Source organism: Odocoileus virginianus, chromosome 4 (genome assembly GCF_023699985.2).
Source record: "Odocoileus virginianus isolate 20LAN1187 ecotype Illinois chromosome 4, Ovbor_1.2, whole genome shotgun sequence".
Taxonomy (NCBI): domain Eukaryota; kingdom Metazoa; phylum Chordata; class Mammalia; order Artiodactyla; family Cervidae; genus Odocoileus; species Odocoileus virginianus.
The window spans coordinates 57,183,028-57,201,739 of NC_069677.1; the positions used below are offsets into that span (position 1 = coordinate 57,183,028).

The 18,712-nt window shown below is 38.1% G+C and overlaps 1 protein-coding gene across 4 annotated transcripts in view; it reads right to left on the reverse strand.

Moving 5' to 3' along the window:
* The window catches only part of RNF13 (ring finger protein 13), a 120,450-nt gene that overhangs the window by 19,545 nt on the left and 82,193 nt on the right, over positions 1 to 18,712 (reverse strand). For all 4 annotated transcript variants that reach the window (XM_070466598.1, XM_020911432.2, XM_070466597.1 and 1 more), the window contains 2 exons: positions 16,347 to 16,452; positions 8,952 to 9,045 (listed from right to left, as the gene is read on the reverse strand). In XM_070466598.1, the coding sequence (XP_070322699.1) occupies positions 8,952 to 9,045; positions 16,347 to 16,452 (200 nt within the window). The remainder of the gene's footprint in view (positions 1 to 8,951; positions 9,046 to 16,346; positions 16,453 to 18,712) is intronic.

The window sequence follows — 18,712 nt, forward strand, 5'->3', positions numbered from 1 at the left end:
CCCTCCTTCTGATCTGCAGAGGGCTGCCCTCTTGCTGTGTCCTCGGGTGAGAAAGATGCCATTCCTCCTGTGTCTCTGCAAGTATGAAAGCACCTACTCCTATTCATGACGGCTTCACCCTCACGACCTGGTCACATCCAGAGGCCCTACCTCCAGATATCATCAACCTGGGCACTGTGGCTTTAACATGAAGTGTGGAGGAACACAAACGTTCAGTCAGGTGTAAAAGCCAACTAAAAAATGACTAAACGATCTCATCAAAGCAGATATACAGATGACAAGTACAAGCAAGCATATAAAAGCTGCTCAACAATATATGTATGAGACACCACCACACACCTATTAGAACAGCGACAACACAAAACAGTGACGCCTCCGAAGGCCGGGGAGGACGCGCAGCAGCAGAACCCTCAGTTCCTGCAGGGGGACGGCGCAGTGGCATGGCGGCGGCAGCAGAACCCTCAGTTCCTGCAGGGGGACGGCGCAGTGGCATGGCGGCGGCAGCAGAACCCTCAGTTCCTGCAGGGGGACGGCGCAGTGGCATGGAGGCGGCAGCAGAACCCTCAGTTCTTGCAGGGGGACGGCGCAGTGGCATGGCGGCGGCAGCAGAACCCTCAGTTCCTGCAGGGGGACGGCGCAGTGGCATGGCGGCGGCAGCAGAACCCTCAGTTCCTGCAGGGGGACGGCGCAGTGGCATGGAGGCGGCAGCAGAACCCTCAGTTCTTGCAGGGGGACGGCGGAGTGGCATGGCGGCGGCAGCAGAACCCTCAGTTCTTGCAGGGGGACGGCGGAGTGGCATGGCGGCGGCAGCAGAACCCTCAGTTCCTGCAGGGGGACGGCACAGTGGCATGGCGGCAGCAGAACCCTCAGTTCTTGCAGGGGGACGGCGCAGTGGCATGGAGGCGGCAGAACCCTCAGTTCTTGCAGGGGGACGGCGCAGTGGCATGGCGGCGGCAGCAGAACCCTCAGTTCCTGCAGGGGGACGGCGCAGTGGCATGGCGGCAGCAGAACCCTCAGTTCCTGCAGGGGGACGGCGCAGTGGCATGGCGGCAGCAGAACCCTCAGTTCTTGCAGGGGGACGGCGGAGTGGCATGGAGGCGGCAGAACCCTCAGTTCTTGCAGGGGGACGGCGCAGTGGCATGGCGGCGGCAGCAGAACCCTCAGTTCCTGCAGGGGGACGGCGCAGTGGCATGGAGGCGGCAGCAGAACCCTCAGTTCTTGCAGGGGGACGGCGCAGTGGCATGGCGGCGGCAGCAGAACCCTCAGTTCCTGCAGGGGGACGGCGCAGTGGCATGGCGGCGGCAGAACCCTCAGTTCTTGCAGGGGGACGGCGCAGTGGCATGGCGGCAGCAGAACCCTCAGTTCCTGCAGGGGGACGGCGCAGTGGCATGGCGGCAGCAGAACCCTCAGTTCCTGCAGGGGGACGGCGCAGTGGCATGGCGGCGGCAGAACCCTCAGTTCTTGCAGGGGGACGGCACAGTGGCATGGCGGCGGCAGCAGAACCCTCAGTTCCTGCAGGGGGACGGCACAGTGGCATGGCGGCGGCAGAACCCTCAGTTCTTGCAGGGGGACGGCACAGTGGCATGGCGGCGGCAGCAGAACCCTCAGTTCCTGCAGGGGGACGGCACAGTGGCATGGCGGCGGCAGAACCCTCAGTTCTTGCAGGGGGACGGCACAGTGGCATGGCCACTGGGGACGAGTTTAGCAGTTCCTTACAAAGCTAAACACAGCATTACCACAGGATCCAGCCATCACCCTCCTTGCTGTTTACCCAAACTGTACTGAAAACCTATGTCCACACAAAAATATGCACACAAAAACTTACTGCACCCTTACTCTTAACCACCAAAACTTGGACGCATCTAAGATCTTCTTCAATATGGTATAGCCATACAATGGAGTATTATTCAGCAATAAAAAGAAATGACCCATCAAGTCACGAAACAGGAAGGAAACTTATACACACATATTTGCTACTCCAACTGTATTGTTGCAACTGCTGACAGTCTGCAACATAAAACTATAGAGACAGTAAGGCATCAGTTGGTGCCAGCAGTTTGTGGGAAGGAAGGAGAAAGGGGTGAACAGATGGAGCACAGGGGGTTTTCAGAGCAGTGACTCTGTACGATATAATTATGGATATATGACATGACATTTGTCAAAATGCATAGAATTATACAACGCAGAAAGTGAACTCTAATGTAAACTAATGTACTTTAGTCAATAATATATCAATATTTATTCATCATTTGTAATAGGTGTACCACACAAATGAAAGACGATAATATTAGGGGTAATTTAAGAAGGGGAGGGGCATGTAGGAGACCTCTATACTTTCCACTCAATTTTTCTGTAAACCTGAAACTGTTCTAAAAATAAAATCTATTAGTTAAAAAAAACAAAAGTATATTTTTAACAAAGCCAGGGCACTGTGTTATTCTAAATGTCAACATCATATAACACAAAGGCTAAACAACAAGTTCAAATTAAAGAAACCCAAAGAAATAGAACTACAAGCAATAAATGATACCAGCCTGGATACTACTGTTATAAAGGAACCTACTGGAACAAACTACACTAGAAAAAGAACAATGAATTAGTTTAAAATAACCCATCAACAAATACCCTATAGTTGGTGACTTAAATGCAGTACCACAAAAGAATCTCCTTATTCTTAAGAATCCACATTAAAATATTTAGACACAAAGAATCATGATGTATATAACTTACTGTCAAATTATTCTGATGAAAATTTTACACACATACATAAAGAAGGAGAGCAAAAATGATAAAGCAATAGGTTGCAGCCAAAACCTCATGTCCACTCAGAACTTGTGGATGTCACCTTATTTGGATATCATTTCTTTCCAGAGGTAATCAAGTCAAGATGAGGTTTTAGTGGATTTGGGTGTTGTTATAAGAAATGGAAACTCATTTTCTGTTTTGCATATAGGGTTATCATTACCATCTTTCTAAATTCCATATATATGGGTTAGTATACTGTATTGGTCTTTATCTTTCTGGCTTACTTCACTCTGTATAATGAGAGACACAGATATACAGAACAGACTTTTGGACTCTGTGGGAGAAGGCGAGGGTGGGATGTTCTGAGAGCATAGCATTGAAACAAGTATACTATCAAGGGTGAAACAGATCACCAGCCCAGGTTGGATGCATGAGACAAGTACTTGGGGCTGGTGCACTGGGAAGACCCAGAGGGATGGGATGGGGAAGGAGGCGGGAGGGGGGATCGGGATGGGGAATACATGTAAATCCATGGCTGATTCATGTCAATGTATGGCAAAAACCACTACAATATTGTAAAGTAATTAGCCTCCAACTAATTAAAATAAATGGGGGAAAAAAAAGAAATGGAAACTCATATACTCACACACATACACACGGGGGAAAGGCATGTGAAGATTGAGGCGAGATTAGAATTCTGTGGCCACAAGTCAAGGAAAGCCAAGAGCTGCCAGCAAATACCAGAAACAAGGAAGGGACAAGCAAGAATCTGTCCTCGGATCAGAAGAAAAACGTTGCCAACACCTTGATTTTGGAATTCTAGCTTCTAGAACTGTGAGAAAATAAACTATCATTTTAAGATACTTAATTTGTGGTACTTTATTACGGCAACCCCATGGTAACAAATACTGTAAGTAATAGGTGAATCTGAATAAACGGTATATGGGTGCTTTTGGAGAAATCATGCAAAGTTTTTTTTTGTCCTCTTAACAGAGTCTTTCTCAGAACAAAAGTTTTTAAACTTTGAAGCAAAGTTTTTCTAAGTTTGAAATTATTTCCCAAAAGGTTAAAGATGAATACAATAGGACCAAGAACTTGAATAGCTATTTCTCCAAAGAAGACAGACAAACAACAGTAAGTGCATGGTAACATACTTAACATCACTAATCATCAGGGAAAGGCAAGTCAAAACTACAATGAGATACCATGTCACATCCATTAGGATGATTACTATCAAAAACAAAACCAGAAAATGACAGTGTTAGCAAGGATGTAAAAAAACGGAGCCTTGTGCAGTGCTGGTGGGTGTGTAAAATGATGCAGTTACTATAGACAATAGTATAGCTTTCCTCAAAAAATTCAACAGAGCATTACCATTTAATCCAGCAAGTTCACTTCTGGATATACACCCAAAAGAACTGAAAGCAGAGACTGACAGATGTTTATAAACCTCTATGTTTACAGCAGCATTATTCACAATAGCACCTAGGTATCTATCAACACATAAATGGATAAATAGTATGTGGTATATACATAGAATATTATGAATACTACTCAGCCTTTTTAAAAGGAAAGAGATTCTGACATATACTACAACGTGGATGAACCTACAGCATGGATATTGAGGACATTATGCCAAGTCAAGCAAGCCAGTTACTTATTATTCTGCTTAAAAGACTAGAGGGTTTCCCTTGTGGTTCAGCTGGAAAAGAATCCACCTGCAATGAGGGAGGCCTGGGTTTGATCCCTGGGTTGGGAAGATCCCCTGGAGAAGGGAAAGGCTACCCACTCCAGTATTCTGGCCTGGAGAATTCCATGGACTGTATAGTCCATGGGGTCGCAAAGAGCTGGACATGACTGAGCGACTTTCACTTCACTACATGACTAGAACATCCAAATTCACAGAGATAGAAAGCAGAATGGTAGTTGCCATGGGCTGCTTAGCGGGGAAATGGAGAGTTACTGTTTACTGGGTGCAGAGTTTCCACTTGGGATGATGGAGAAGTTCTGGAGATAGATGGTAGTGATGGCTGCACATGTGAATACAGATTATGTCACTGAATTTTACACTTAAAAATGGCTAAAATGGTCACTTTTATGTATATTTTATTACAAAAAATGCAATAACTGTATATACAAATATATACATATATTTATATATTTGGAGGTAGGGTGGCCTTGACAGGCTGATTTTAAATTTACATGGAAATGCAAAGTGCCAAGAATAGCTAAAAAATTGTTGAAGAGCAAGGCAGGAGGACTAACTCAATCAGAATATCAAGACTTACCATAAATCTATAGTAACTGAGATAAGAGTAAGACTAACAGAAGTTCAGAAACAAACTCACACGCACGGACACTGGATTGTGTCACAGTTGACCGACACTACAAACAGTGTTATGTTTAATAGCTCTGGGACAACTGTATATCCTTATACAAAATATAAAACTGGAAACAAATTGGGCCCAAATTTTACAGAATCAATTTAGATAGACTAAATGTCCAAACATAACAGGCAAAATTATAAAGCTTTCAGAAAATAATATCCATATGATCTTAAGAGTATGGCAGAAATTCTTTTAAAACATGCAAAACATAAAAGAACTTTAGTCCTGTGAAAAGAATAAGCAACGAAACCGGAAAACAGTTAGGACACATAAAATCAGTGAAGAGCTGATTCACCAACACACCCACAACTCTGCGGAAGGAGGGGGTGCTGTGCGGATCTCTGAAGAACTCCTCCTGCATGTAAAGAGCAGGAGAGCACAACCCAACAGGAAGCATGATATGGAAGCTGCTTCATGGAAGTGAAAATCTAACTAGGAAATAAAAACAGGCACTTCACCTCACTGACAAGGAGCGAAATGTAAATTAAAACCACTATGAGCTATCTTTATAAACCCATTGGATTGGCTAAGATTTAAAAGTCTGTCGGTACAAAATATTGGTTCAGATGTGAGGTGAGAGGAACTCCTATACATATTGATGGGAATATAAACTGTTAACATCATTCCTTTGAAACAGATTTGGTATTATCCAATAAAATAGAAGATATGTATATCCTATGAGCCAGCTAATCTATTTCTAGGTATGTACTCTATAAAGAAATCCATGCTCATATATACCAGGATATAAGTACAAGAATGTTCTTAAAAGTATGGTCTTTAAAGATCCCCCCAAACTGGGGAAACAGAACATTGTATATCAACTGTACTTCAACAAAAAATAAAAAACAAAACAAAAACCCAATTGTCTATTAACAGTAAAATGGATAAACAATGTATTTACACAATGAAATGACACTGAATGAACTACATATACATGCAATAAGGTGGGTTAACTGCATCCAAAAAACGTCAAAGAGGAAGGACCAAAGAATACAATTCAAAAACAGGAAACTGTGTCATACTGTTTCGGAATCCATACATAGGTGGTAAACTTAAGAGAAAGGCAGCGACATGATTATCATAGGCCAGCATGGTGATTACTTCCAGTGAGAAGGAAAGGGTCCTAGTCTAGAAGGGGCACAGTAGTTTCTGCGATACTAATAAGGTTCTGTTTCTCGAACTGGAAAGTTTCAGAAAAATGTCTTATATCCTTTTCTGCATACACATTATACTTCACATTTCTAAAAAAATGTAAAGGTATAGGAAGGATAGACACCACTCCATACAGATGAACATGGCTACAGAAAAACACAGTTATGCTGACTGGTTCATAACTATGAACCTGAAAGGGAGGCTCAGGCCCTCAGGCAATCATATTTCCCTCTTCCATCTGTCCATCTGCTCTCCTAGAATAATATCCTATACCCTTCTGTCCTTAAGCCTCCAACATCTCCTCCCCATCCTATCTTTTGGTTGCTGATTCCGTTTCCTTCTTCACTGAGAGCCATGAAGTAAAGAATGCTTCCACATCTTGACCACCATAAACACTGCCAGGATTTTGTGCCCACATATTCTACTTTACCTGAGCTTAGCTCTCCATGCGCCTACCTAAGGCCAATCCACCTATTTGTACTCCAGATCCCATGCCTTCCTGCCTTCACAAAGACATATATTATAGCAATTCTCCCATCTATCCCCTACATCATCAATTTTCTTCAGCAAATAAGCTATTATTTCAATGAAATTTCCCCTATCAGCTACTGCACCATTTCTTTGCTCTCCTTTATAGTTAAATTTCTTGAAAAAATTGTCTATAGTTATTATTCCTCTCCTTCCATTTTGAAACCCACCACAGTCAGGTTTTTGGACTCATCACTCTGTCAAAACTGCACATGATGATAATCAGTAATCAATCAGTTCTCATCGATCTATCAGGAACACTTGACACAGGTTATCAATCACTCTTTGCTCTTTATAGAGACTGGGATCACTTGGTTTCTGGTAAACCACTGTTTTCTGATTTTCACCTGTATACCTGGTCACTTCTTGGTCTCCACTGCTGATTCCACTTCTTCCTTACTCAGGGTTAGGCTGCCCCAAAATGTCTGGCATTCTGTCCATTTATACTCATTCACTTGGTGATATCAGCAGTCTCGTGATTTAAATACACCTTTATACCAATACTTCCAGTTGAGGAATGAAAATATGGAGCCTTAAAAAGTGATTCCTAAAGGCAGCCCTCAAATTGGCCTATGAATAACTTTTAATTAATCCACACTGTATGATGACAGCGCACTGCATTTTTATAAATGTTGATAATTATTTAACATGCAATTTTCCTGTATTTCTGTTGTTAAACTTTATATTTTTCATAAAGTAATGGTTATTATATTTGGTAGGTTTTTTGAATAGGTGTTACTTGGAAAAATAAAAATTCTGCAGAACTAATTTTTTTAAATTGAAGTATAGTTGACAGAATTAAGTTTTAATGCCTTCTCTTTTCCTCCTTTTCACTCTCTATGCATTTTCTCTACTGAATTAAAAAAACAGAACATTTTTACTGGCATAGAAATTGAAAACTCTAGGGAACTACTGGCCAAAAAGATTTAATAAGCATGTACCGCACTGAAAGCTCACGGAGCTTAAGCAAGAGAAACTTTAGCTAGAGTGTTAGACCCCTACCGGCTCTATCAGTACTGGCGAGGTGACATTAAATGTTTTGCCTTTCTGACCCTCTTTCCTTGGAAATTTTTTCCCTTTCCTTGGAAGGAAAGTTATGACCAACCTAGACAGCATATTGAAAAGCAGAGACATTACTTTGCCAACAAAGGTCCGTCTAGTCAAGGCTATGGTTTTTCCAGTGGTCATGTATGGATATGAGAGTTGGATTATAAAGAAAGCTGAGCACCGAAGAATTGATGCTTTTGAACTGTGGTGTTGGAGAAGACTCTTGAGAGTCCCTTGGACTGCAAGGAGATCCAACCAGTCCATCCTAAAGGAAATCAGTCTTGGGTGTTCATTGGAAGGATGGATGTTGAAGCTGAAACTCCAATATTTTGGCCACCTGATGCGAAGAGCTGACTCATTTGAAAAGACCCTGATGCTGGGAAAGACTGAAGGCTGGAGGAGAAGGGGACAACAGAGGATGAGATGGCTGGATGGCATCACCGACTCGATGGACATGAGTTTGGGTAAACTCCTGGAGTTAGTGACGGACAGGGAGGCCTGGTGTGCTGCGGTTCATGGGGTTGCAAAGAGTTGGACACGACTGAGCAACTGAATTGAACTGACCCTCTATTTCCTCACATATAATAACCATTATGGTACCCATTTCATAGGAATATGAAAATTAAAATGAGATGATACATTTAAAATACATCGATGATACATCGATACATAATAGCTACCCTACTGTGTTTAGTTAACCCAGCACTACAGTGTTCAGTTAACACAGTGTTAATACAGTGACGGAGGGAGGAGAGAGACGAGGAGGATCAGCGGGAGCAGACCGCCTGGTGCAGAGAAATACTTCACCCACGGACGTTTTCAACTTCTGGCGCATGGGGATGATAAAGCATTTTCGGCCAGTTTCATCACCGTTTTTAAATTCTCTGAAGACTAGTACCCACCCCTGCCCCGACTGTTCCTGTCTTTACCAGCATAAACCATAGCAAAAGACCACCTTCTACATTCACTCATTAATTACTAACTGAGAATTAGGCATAGCGTACGGCAAGGACTCAGCAGGATTATTAAAGTACGATCACCATGTATTATTAAAATAAACTAATGGTGGTTATTTAGAAAATAATCGCTTACCCTTTTTGAATTTATGTACAGGGAGCTTCTTCAGTTGATCTTTACGAAGTCGGTTTCTCCTAGCTCTATGCCGATCCTGGACAAATTTTGTGATCTAAAAACAAAAGAGAAATATAAAGGGAAATAGATATTAAACATGCAAATAGAAAATGACTACTAAGATAATAAATGCCTTTTAAGTTTCCAGATAGCTGCTACAAATCAATTTATTTAAACCCTAATCACAAGGCTTATTAGCTAAAATATCTATGATTAGATGTATTGACAAGTTGTATTGAAATGTGTCAATTGGAGGGTTGAAATTTCTGTAAGTTACAAACAAATAAAAATTTCAAATTTTATAATGGGTATTGTATATGAGGAAATAGAGGGTCAGAAAGGCAAAAAATTTAATGTCACATCGCCAGTACTGACAGAGCTGGGGAGAGGCATGGGTCTAACACTATAGCTCTATCTTTATTATTAGTGATTAGTTAGCCCATAAATTATCCTTTGAATTTTTATTCACTGACCTAAACTATCTTTATTCTGACAGAAACATTATAAATAACATGTAACTATTTGTTTGCAAAAATATAAATGGTAGACTCTAGGTTACAAAGATTTCATTAAATCAAAAATGGGAGGGTCGAAATTTCTATAAGTTACAAACTAATAAAATTTTAAGTGCACCTTCAGTGGTTCCAGTAGCAAAATGGATAGAACTAATACAGATTACCTATATTATAAATATATAGAAATATCAGATAAAATATAAAAAACATTAAAAAATATAAATTGCTATGCTTACAAGAATAAAAATAAACACATGGGATCAGAACCAAATGCCAAAAACAACATTCACAAAAGAAAATTTTGACAGATTTGACTACATCAGTAGACTTCTGTCTACATCAGTGATTTCCGTCCTCAAAAGATACTGTTTAAAGATAAAAGACAAGTCACAGACTGCGAGGAAATATCTGAAAATTGCATGTGTCACACGGGATTTCTATCCAGAATATACAAAGAGTTCAAAACACAATAATAAGAACACACAAACAACCCAACAGAAAATAGGTAAAATATTTGAATAAACACTTCACTGCTGAAGATATAGACAGCAAATAAGCACTTGGAAAGATGTTCAACATAATTAGTCAAGATAAAAACAAAAATTCAAATCACAAACACTGCTGTATTATGTGTGTGTGTGTGTGTATATATATATACACATGCTATATATCTATTAAAATGAAAAAGACTGACTATACCAAGTGCTGGCAGGCAAGTACAAGGGCTGGTGCGCTGATATGCTACTGGAAGGACTGTAAAACTGTACAACCATTCTGGAAAATAGTTTGGTGGTTTCTTATAAATTTAACTACATACTTATGAAATGACCTAATCATCCCATTCCTACTTATGTGTTGCCAATAGAAATGAAGGTGTATATCCATAAAACAACTTGTACACAACGGTACAAAAAAGCCTATGTCAGCTTTATTTAATAGCCCCACACTAGAAACAACCCAAACATTCATCAGCAGGTAAGTGAATAAACAAAACTGCAGTGGAGTCATACAATGGAAGACGACTGGTCAATAAAAAGTAATGAATATCAACATATTCAATAACACTTATGAGTCCCGAAATAAGTATTCTGAGAGAAAGAAGGCAGACACAAAAGAGTACATAATTTATGAGTCCCTGTATACAAACTGGTAGAAAATGCAGATTAATCTACAGTGACCTGTGGCTGCCCAGGGATGGTGGGGAGGGAAGAAATGAAGGAGAAATTTGGAAGGGGTGAAAAGAAAGTGATTATCATAGAGTATAAGGAAACTTTTTTTTAATGGAAATTTTTCTGGTGGGTTGATATTTCATTATCTTGATCATGATGGTGCTTTCATACATATCCATATATGTATGTCAAAATTTACCAGACTGTACAATTAAGTATGTGCAGTTTATTAATATATTAATCATATTTCAGTGGGAGAACGAAATGGCAACCCACTCCAGTATTCTTGCCTAGGGGATCGCACAAGTCTGACACGACTGAAGTGACTTAGCAGCAGCAGCAGCATATTTCAGTACAGGTTTATTTTAAAAATTTAATAGTAACCACTAGAAGAATAACAATATAATATAAGCTTTCAAACTAGCAGGAAAATGCAGAGAGGGATAAAGAGAAAAAAAGTTGGGTAATCCAAATCTGCACAGTAGGAAAAAACAATAAAAAGTCAACAACAGAAGTTAGTCCACATCACAATAAGGTAAATGGATTCAATTCACCAGCTTTGTTTAAAATTTAGAGTGTATCATATTGGATAAAGAAAAACTTCCAACCATATGCTATTTACAAGGTATGAGATTAAAACTTAATGACACGTTAAGACAAAAATAAAAGTAAAAAATACAGGGGTAGATAGTTATATTATGATAATACCAAGTAAAATTTGGTTTATCAAGTAAAGTAGGATATAAGACAAAAATCATCATTAGGAAATAGTTATCACAATGATAAAAAGGATACTTCACCGAGAAAATGACAAAATTGTGGAAGAATACATAAATTCACAAGCTCGGTAATTTCCAGGTCAAGCAGACAAAAAAAAAAAAGTAAAGACCACAGACCCAAGATGCCCACTATGGCAACCACCGTTTACAGGCAGCTACCAAGCACTTGAAATGTCTCAATCGAGATTTACTGTGAAAGTATAAAATATACACCAGATTGCAAAGACTCAGGACAAAAAGGATGTAGGATATGTAACTATTTATTAACTGAATGTTGAAATACATTTTGGATTTACCAAGTTAAATAAATACAATATTAAGTTAATCACACAGAAATATTTCCTTTTACCTTTTTAAATTTGGCCACCAGAAAATTTTAAATTACAATAAATGTGGCTCACAGTATCATTCTATTACACAGCACTTCTTCACAAGACAGAGGAGTGCAGAAAACTACAGACAACTGCAGTGATTCCTGCATACTGCAGTAGCACAGTTCTGTGAATATACCGAAAACCACTGGACTGTATGATTTAAATGGGTCAGTTTTATGTTATGTGAAGTATATCTCAAACTCTCTTCAAAATACTAAAAAAAAAAAAAGACTAGATAAGACAAATACACAAGCTCAAGTTAATGGACATATAGAAAACTTTACACCCTGAAATGCTTTTCACACATGGGGAAAGTTTATACATCTTAACCACAGTTACCATGCCTCTTCACCACCTGGATTAAAAAAGAGAGCAAAGACATTAGAATACATGTCCTACTGGAATGTAAGCTGCTTGAAATCAGGGATTTTTACCTATTTTGTTCACTGAGGAAACTTCAGACCCTAAAGCAGTGGCTAGGTTTGGAGATGCAGAACAACCATTGCTTGAATGAAAGGAAAAAAAGAAAAATGCAAAATCCACTTCTCTAAAAGACAAAGACAAACTTCTGACAACACTGCTCAAGGTATGGGTGGATATGAATAAACCAGAACTCATCCCACATATAGTAGGAATTCTCTTTAAGTTGCTATAGGAGTACATAGATGTTATAAATCACTTTATACAATACTTGAAAACAGACAAAACAGAAAATTTCTTAGAAATATAATTTGGTATAAAGAAAAAGACAACCATTTATATACCCACGTAATTATGAAAAAAAAAAAATCAGCAGATATAGATAATTTTACAGGCAACCTTCACCAAAACTTCCAGGAAAAAGACAATCCCAATTTTATTAAAAAAAAAAAAAAAAGTTTAAAAAATAGAAAAAAGAAAGCTTTAGTTTTATGGGACTAGCTTTATCTTGTCTAGTTATTTTAAATTATGGCAAAATATACAAAACATAAAATTTACTATCTTAACCATTTTTAAGTATACAGTTCTGTGGCATTAAGTACATTGTTGTGCTAACATCACCACCATCCATCCACCAAACTCTTCACATTTCCCAAAAGTGGAACTCTGTACACATTAAACAGTAATTGCCCAACCTCCCCTCTCCACAGCCCTTGGCAACCACCATTCTATTTTCAGTCTCTGAATCTCACTACTCCAAGCGCCACACAGAAACAGAATCATACAGCATTTGTCCTGTAGCACTTGCTTATTTCACTTAACATGTCTTAAAGATTCATCAGTGTTGCAGCATCTGTCCGAATTTCCTTCCTTTTTAAGGCTGAACAGTATTCCATCACATGTATATACCACATTTTGTCTATCTATTCATCCATCAATAAGATAACTGGGTTACTTTCACCTTTGGCTATTGAAATAATGCTGTTATGAACATAAGCATACAAATATCTAACTTCCAGCTTTAAATTCTTTTGAGCATGTACCCAGATCTGGAATTAGATCATATGTTAAATTTATGTTTAATTTTTTTTTGAAGAATTGCTGTACTATTTTCTATAGTAATAGCTCCATTTGACATTCCCACCAGCAGTGCTCAAGGGATTATCTAGTTTTGATGTCAAGATTATTCTAGCCCCATAAAACTAAATTTCTCTTAACTGGACATCCAGGTTGCTAGTATTTAGGATTTCTGCACCTAAGTGTAAACTGGTTGATCCATACTGGAAATTTGATAACCCAATATGCAAAGGCAAAATTTATATATCATAGTCAAAAAGAGTGTACATAAGATACTAGGGTTTTTAGAATTTACAAAACAAATTCATGTAATCCAACATAAGAATAAAAGAAAAACAATGATCATCATGATAGAAAAAAAAGACACTTAAGGCATCACCTATTCTTTATTTGAAAAGAAAAAAAGGCAAAGAAAAATTTTGTTTCCTTATTTCTAATTCTTATACATTTTTTTTGTCTTACCAGAAAATATAGCACAATGTTAAACAGGAAGTACAATAAGCATCTTATTTTTTTTTTTTTAACATTCATGGGAAGGCTTCTAATAATTCACTACATAATGTTCATTTAAGTTTTTACTCAGTAATCTTTATTGGCTTAAAGGTATTTACTCCTAATTTGCCAAGGATACTTCTTGTTGTTCTAACTTTCCATATTTCCTTCTATACTGAAAACCCAAGGGAATAAAAAAAAATTCAAATTACCAGAATTGGAGAATTCAGTAAGTCTGCAGAGATAAAATTAATATAGAAAAATCAATACTGTCCACTGTCCAAATAGTGGTTTCTTGAATACTAATCTTCAATTAAAAAAAAAACAAAAAACAAATCCAGGGCTCCTTGGGGAAACGTCTGGTTTTAGGGCTAGGGCAAGAAAAAGAAATGATGAGCCTGGGGTTTCTTATAGGACCAAACACTAAAGAAGTATCATACTTATGACAGAAGGATGAGCCAAATCAAAGAGATCCAAGACCCAGCCTGCAGAGCTCCCAATGGCCAAAGCTCAAACAATTAAACAACAAAAATAATGTAGTACTGGGTTATTACCCAAAGTATAAAAGAAACATACAGAGCACATACCAATATAAATGTGACTGAACAAATAAATAAATGCCGAGAAGAGACAAATCATCCTTATAAAAGAATTCCAAATAATATATGTAGATACTTCCCTCCCTCCAGGAAGTGGAGCTTAATTCCTGCCTCTCCCCACTTTTAAGACTGGCTATAGTTAGTGCCTCACTTCCAAAGGAAGAATCGAATACAGAAAGAGAAAAAATGCTAACTTCACAGTGGAAACACCTGGCAAACACAGCCTAAAGCAAGGGATGGAGGTTAGCACCATCAGTGATGTTATGCAAGCACCGTGTGCCCCTGGCTGACACGTTAAGATGAGAACGGCACTCTGCTTTGCTGACACTCTTTATAAAAACCTATAACCAACCCATTCTAACCATAAGAAAAATATCAGACTGAGGAACATTCTATAGGATACCTGGCCAGGACTCCTCAGGACTATCAAGGTCATGAAAAACAAGGAGGGATTAAGAAACTGTCACAGGTCAGAGGAGATTGGGAATACACGGTAACAAGAAAATGTGGTAGCCTGGACTGGGTCCTGGAACGGAAAGAAAGCATTAATGGAAAAATGTAAAATCTCTCCAGTCTGGACTTCAGTAACAGTAATGTTAACTGTGTTAGTTTCTTAGTTTTGACAAGTGTATCATGGTAAGCAAAATGTTAACAATGGGGACAACTAAATGAGGAATGCACGGGAACTCTCTTCTTTGCAATTTTAACATTATTCCAAAATTAAAAGTTTATTTTAAAATATTAGTAAGTTCCTATACCTTAGTAATATCTAATAGAAAATACAATTAAAAAAAAATCTAACAAAAGACATGCTAAATGTTTACAGAAAAAAAATTATTAAACTGATGGATATGAAAAACCAACAAATTAAAAGAAATACCACATCACAGGAAGACTACTTCAAAGACAGTGTTTAACCTTTAGTCTATTAATTCAATACAATAATAAACTCATTGGATGTTACTGTAAATACTCTTTATGAAAAATAAAAAGGTTAGGGACAATAGTGGGATTGTTTTCTATTTTTGTAAATCTCTTTTAATATCTATCTTAATAGACACAGAGAGATTCTCACATGTGCTTCTGCATTCAATTTGTTTTCATACTTCAGACCATGGAGCCTCTAGAAACCTCTTCTATGAACCCAAAAGAAAGAGAGTGACAAAGGAAAACCATAGCTTAGTATCATCATGGAAATAATTTTGACCCTGCAGACCCACCAAGAGTCCTGGGGTCAACCTCGATAACCACTATTTTGGAAACAATGTGTCACCCTCTTAACCTTAAGGCCTCACAGTATTCTTTATTTACATTTTAATATGAAAAATTTCAAATTAGAGAAGAGTTAGAAGAATTTTTATAATAAATATGCATATATCTCCTACCTAGATTCTACAATTAACATTTTACTATATTTTTTAATCACGTATCTATCTATGCCACTATTTACCCATCAATACATTTTTTCTCTTTATTTTTTACAATCCATTTCAAAGTAAGTTGCAAATACTAATATACTTCCCCTCAAATAATTCAGCATGTAAACTCATTACTTAGAGTTTAGTATTTTTTATAGCTCTTTTTAATTTTTCTTTTTAGGTAAACTTCACATACAATGAAACGCACAAAATTTGAGTATGCAATTTGATGAATCAGACACTGTGCAACCCAAACAAGATACACAACATGATTCTCATTCTCCAGGAAATTCCCTGATACTCTTCTGAGTAAATCCCTCACCTCCTTTCCTCCCTGCACCTACTCCCCCAAAGAAATCACTGTTCTGCTTTTTTTCAACCCAGATTATTTCCACCTTTTCCAGAAGTCATGTAAATGAACTCATACAACATGTACTCTTCTATGTACGGCCTCTCTCAGTATAATGTGTTTTAGAGCCATTCATATTAAGTATTTAAAATTAATTTACCTACCATAAAAATGACTATCAAGATGAGACAGATGCCCACTATGATAAGGAAGGGGATTAGGTAGTATTCCAGAGGAAGGCTAAATTCTGGAACTAAGATAATGTGGCCCCTGCAAGAAAACAAAGATAAATAATTAGGAAATATTGACTTGTCAAATTATGATGTTAATTGAAAACAAAAATATTTTTTAAAAGCATTTGGACATTACAATTTAATCCACTAGACCCATCAATTTTCTAATAGATGATTTCCATTAAGTTAAGGGATGTTTTCTCCATTTTTAAATCAGCTTTACATATTTATCAAAATAATTTGCCATTTAATTAAAAGAAATTTTTGGACTGGTTAGAGGAAATCAGTTAAGCAACACTTACTGTGTCCCTCCTAAGAACATGTGTTTACTGAATTTAGTAACCTGGATGAAAGTTAGCATATTTCACAAGCAAAAAGTCAGCATTTAAAACTGGCAGTACCTCAGGCAGAATGTCAACAAGAACCCACCCACACACACACCAAATTATTTTTCATCATTTTCTCCCATGAAAAAACTCTGGAGCCACTATTGATGAAAATGAACTCCCTATTCCCTTTATGCTTTATGGGAATTTGTTGTACCAAGTACAATGGATATAACCCCCGTACTCCACATTCATCTGTGAGATACAGCACGGAAAACTGGCAAAGAAATTCACAAGAGCTGTAGCTTCTCTATTCTAAACCTTCTCCACTGCTTAACTTAAAAAAGCACAAAAAACTACAAAAATGTGTATATTGTGGGGGTTAGGGGGGAGAATAACCAAAGGCCCTATTCTCCCCGTTATTAACCACAGTTAATACGGTTATATGGTTATCAACCAGACAATACTAGTATTATAAAAACTGACAGGGACTCAAGAAATGAAACTGAACAGAATAAGCACACTATTTGTGCTGCATGAGCAAACTGCATACAGCAGCGAATCCTACAGCAGAAAACTCCCTCAGACCAGGGAAGGGTCTGTGTAACGGTCACCGAGACGGCTGATCTCTCCACTGTACTTCCGTGCTCCTCAACCAGCACGGTGTCAGCAACATCACACGGCTACCACGGCTGGGTGAGCCTTTAGGCACCGACTCCAGGTGCTTCGCATCACAGACTGCACAGCAACGTAATCAAATAACTGATGAGGTGCCAATCCTCTTTATAGAGTTATTTCAGATAATAAATTAAGGAGGAATTATAAAGTAAGACCACTTGCAAATCCTAAAGAACCAACGGCTTCAGACAATGATTATTAATGATTGCTCACATCACAAAGAGAGAACCAAATATTATGTCTCCTAATGGAGACATAATACATAATAATACATATAAATTATTCTTGCCTTACCTATCCTCCTGGCCCCCAAGTCACACTTGAATTTGAGCAGCCCTCTAGATCTAACTTGCAATTTACAGGGAAAATAAGTAACAAAGGAAACCTCTAGACAATACACCAAGGATGCAGTCAGAAAAGTCCAGACTGTGGTAAAATTTTACAGGACAAATGACCCTGTTACTCCAATAAATAAATGAGTAGGGGAAAAAAAAAAGAGGCACAGCAAACTTATAGATTAAAAATAGGGTCATTATATGCCCTTATTTGCTCTGAAACAAATCTAGATTGAAATGTTTTGATATTGAATTAAATGTTTACTTTTCTTAACTAAAAAAGGATAAAATAATGAAATGCCATTATATTTTTTATATATAACTTTATCTTCTAGTGATATAGTCTGAGATGTTTACAGTTTAGATCAAAGGGTATCTAGCACTTGCTTTAAAATAATAATCATGGCGTGGGGAAAAAAGGGCAGGTGGCACTTAAAGAGTGAAGAGTCCAAACAAAATTGGCCATAGTTGATAATTCTGAAACTGAATGATCAGATTCACCATACCCATCTCTAGTTTTAAACAGCTGAATAAATTAATAGGTAGGTAGGTAGGCAAGCAGTCAGACTGACCAACTGGCCAGTCAAGAGACAGACGAGACAAACCAGTGTGCACAGGTCTACAATCCTTCAGAACAATTCTGAAACCTAAAAAGCTGTAAAAAGTAATGTCTGCAATTCATTTGATAGTCAACCTGAACCTAACTGACATGATCAAACACCCATACATTTATTACAGATATATATGTTATTTGATTATAGAATGCTGCCTCAATCCTCAAATTCTATCCCTCGGAATATTACTTAACTTTTAAAAATCTGAAAATGCTTCAATTCCACATTATATCTGTCCCAAAGAGCTGGGATAAGAGATTTTGTATCCTTGCATTAACATGGAAAAGGTCTAAACATTAAATAAATGAAGTATGTAACAAAATACTGAGTATGTCAAGGTCCTG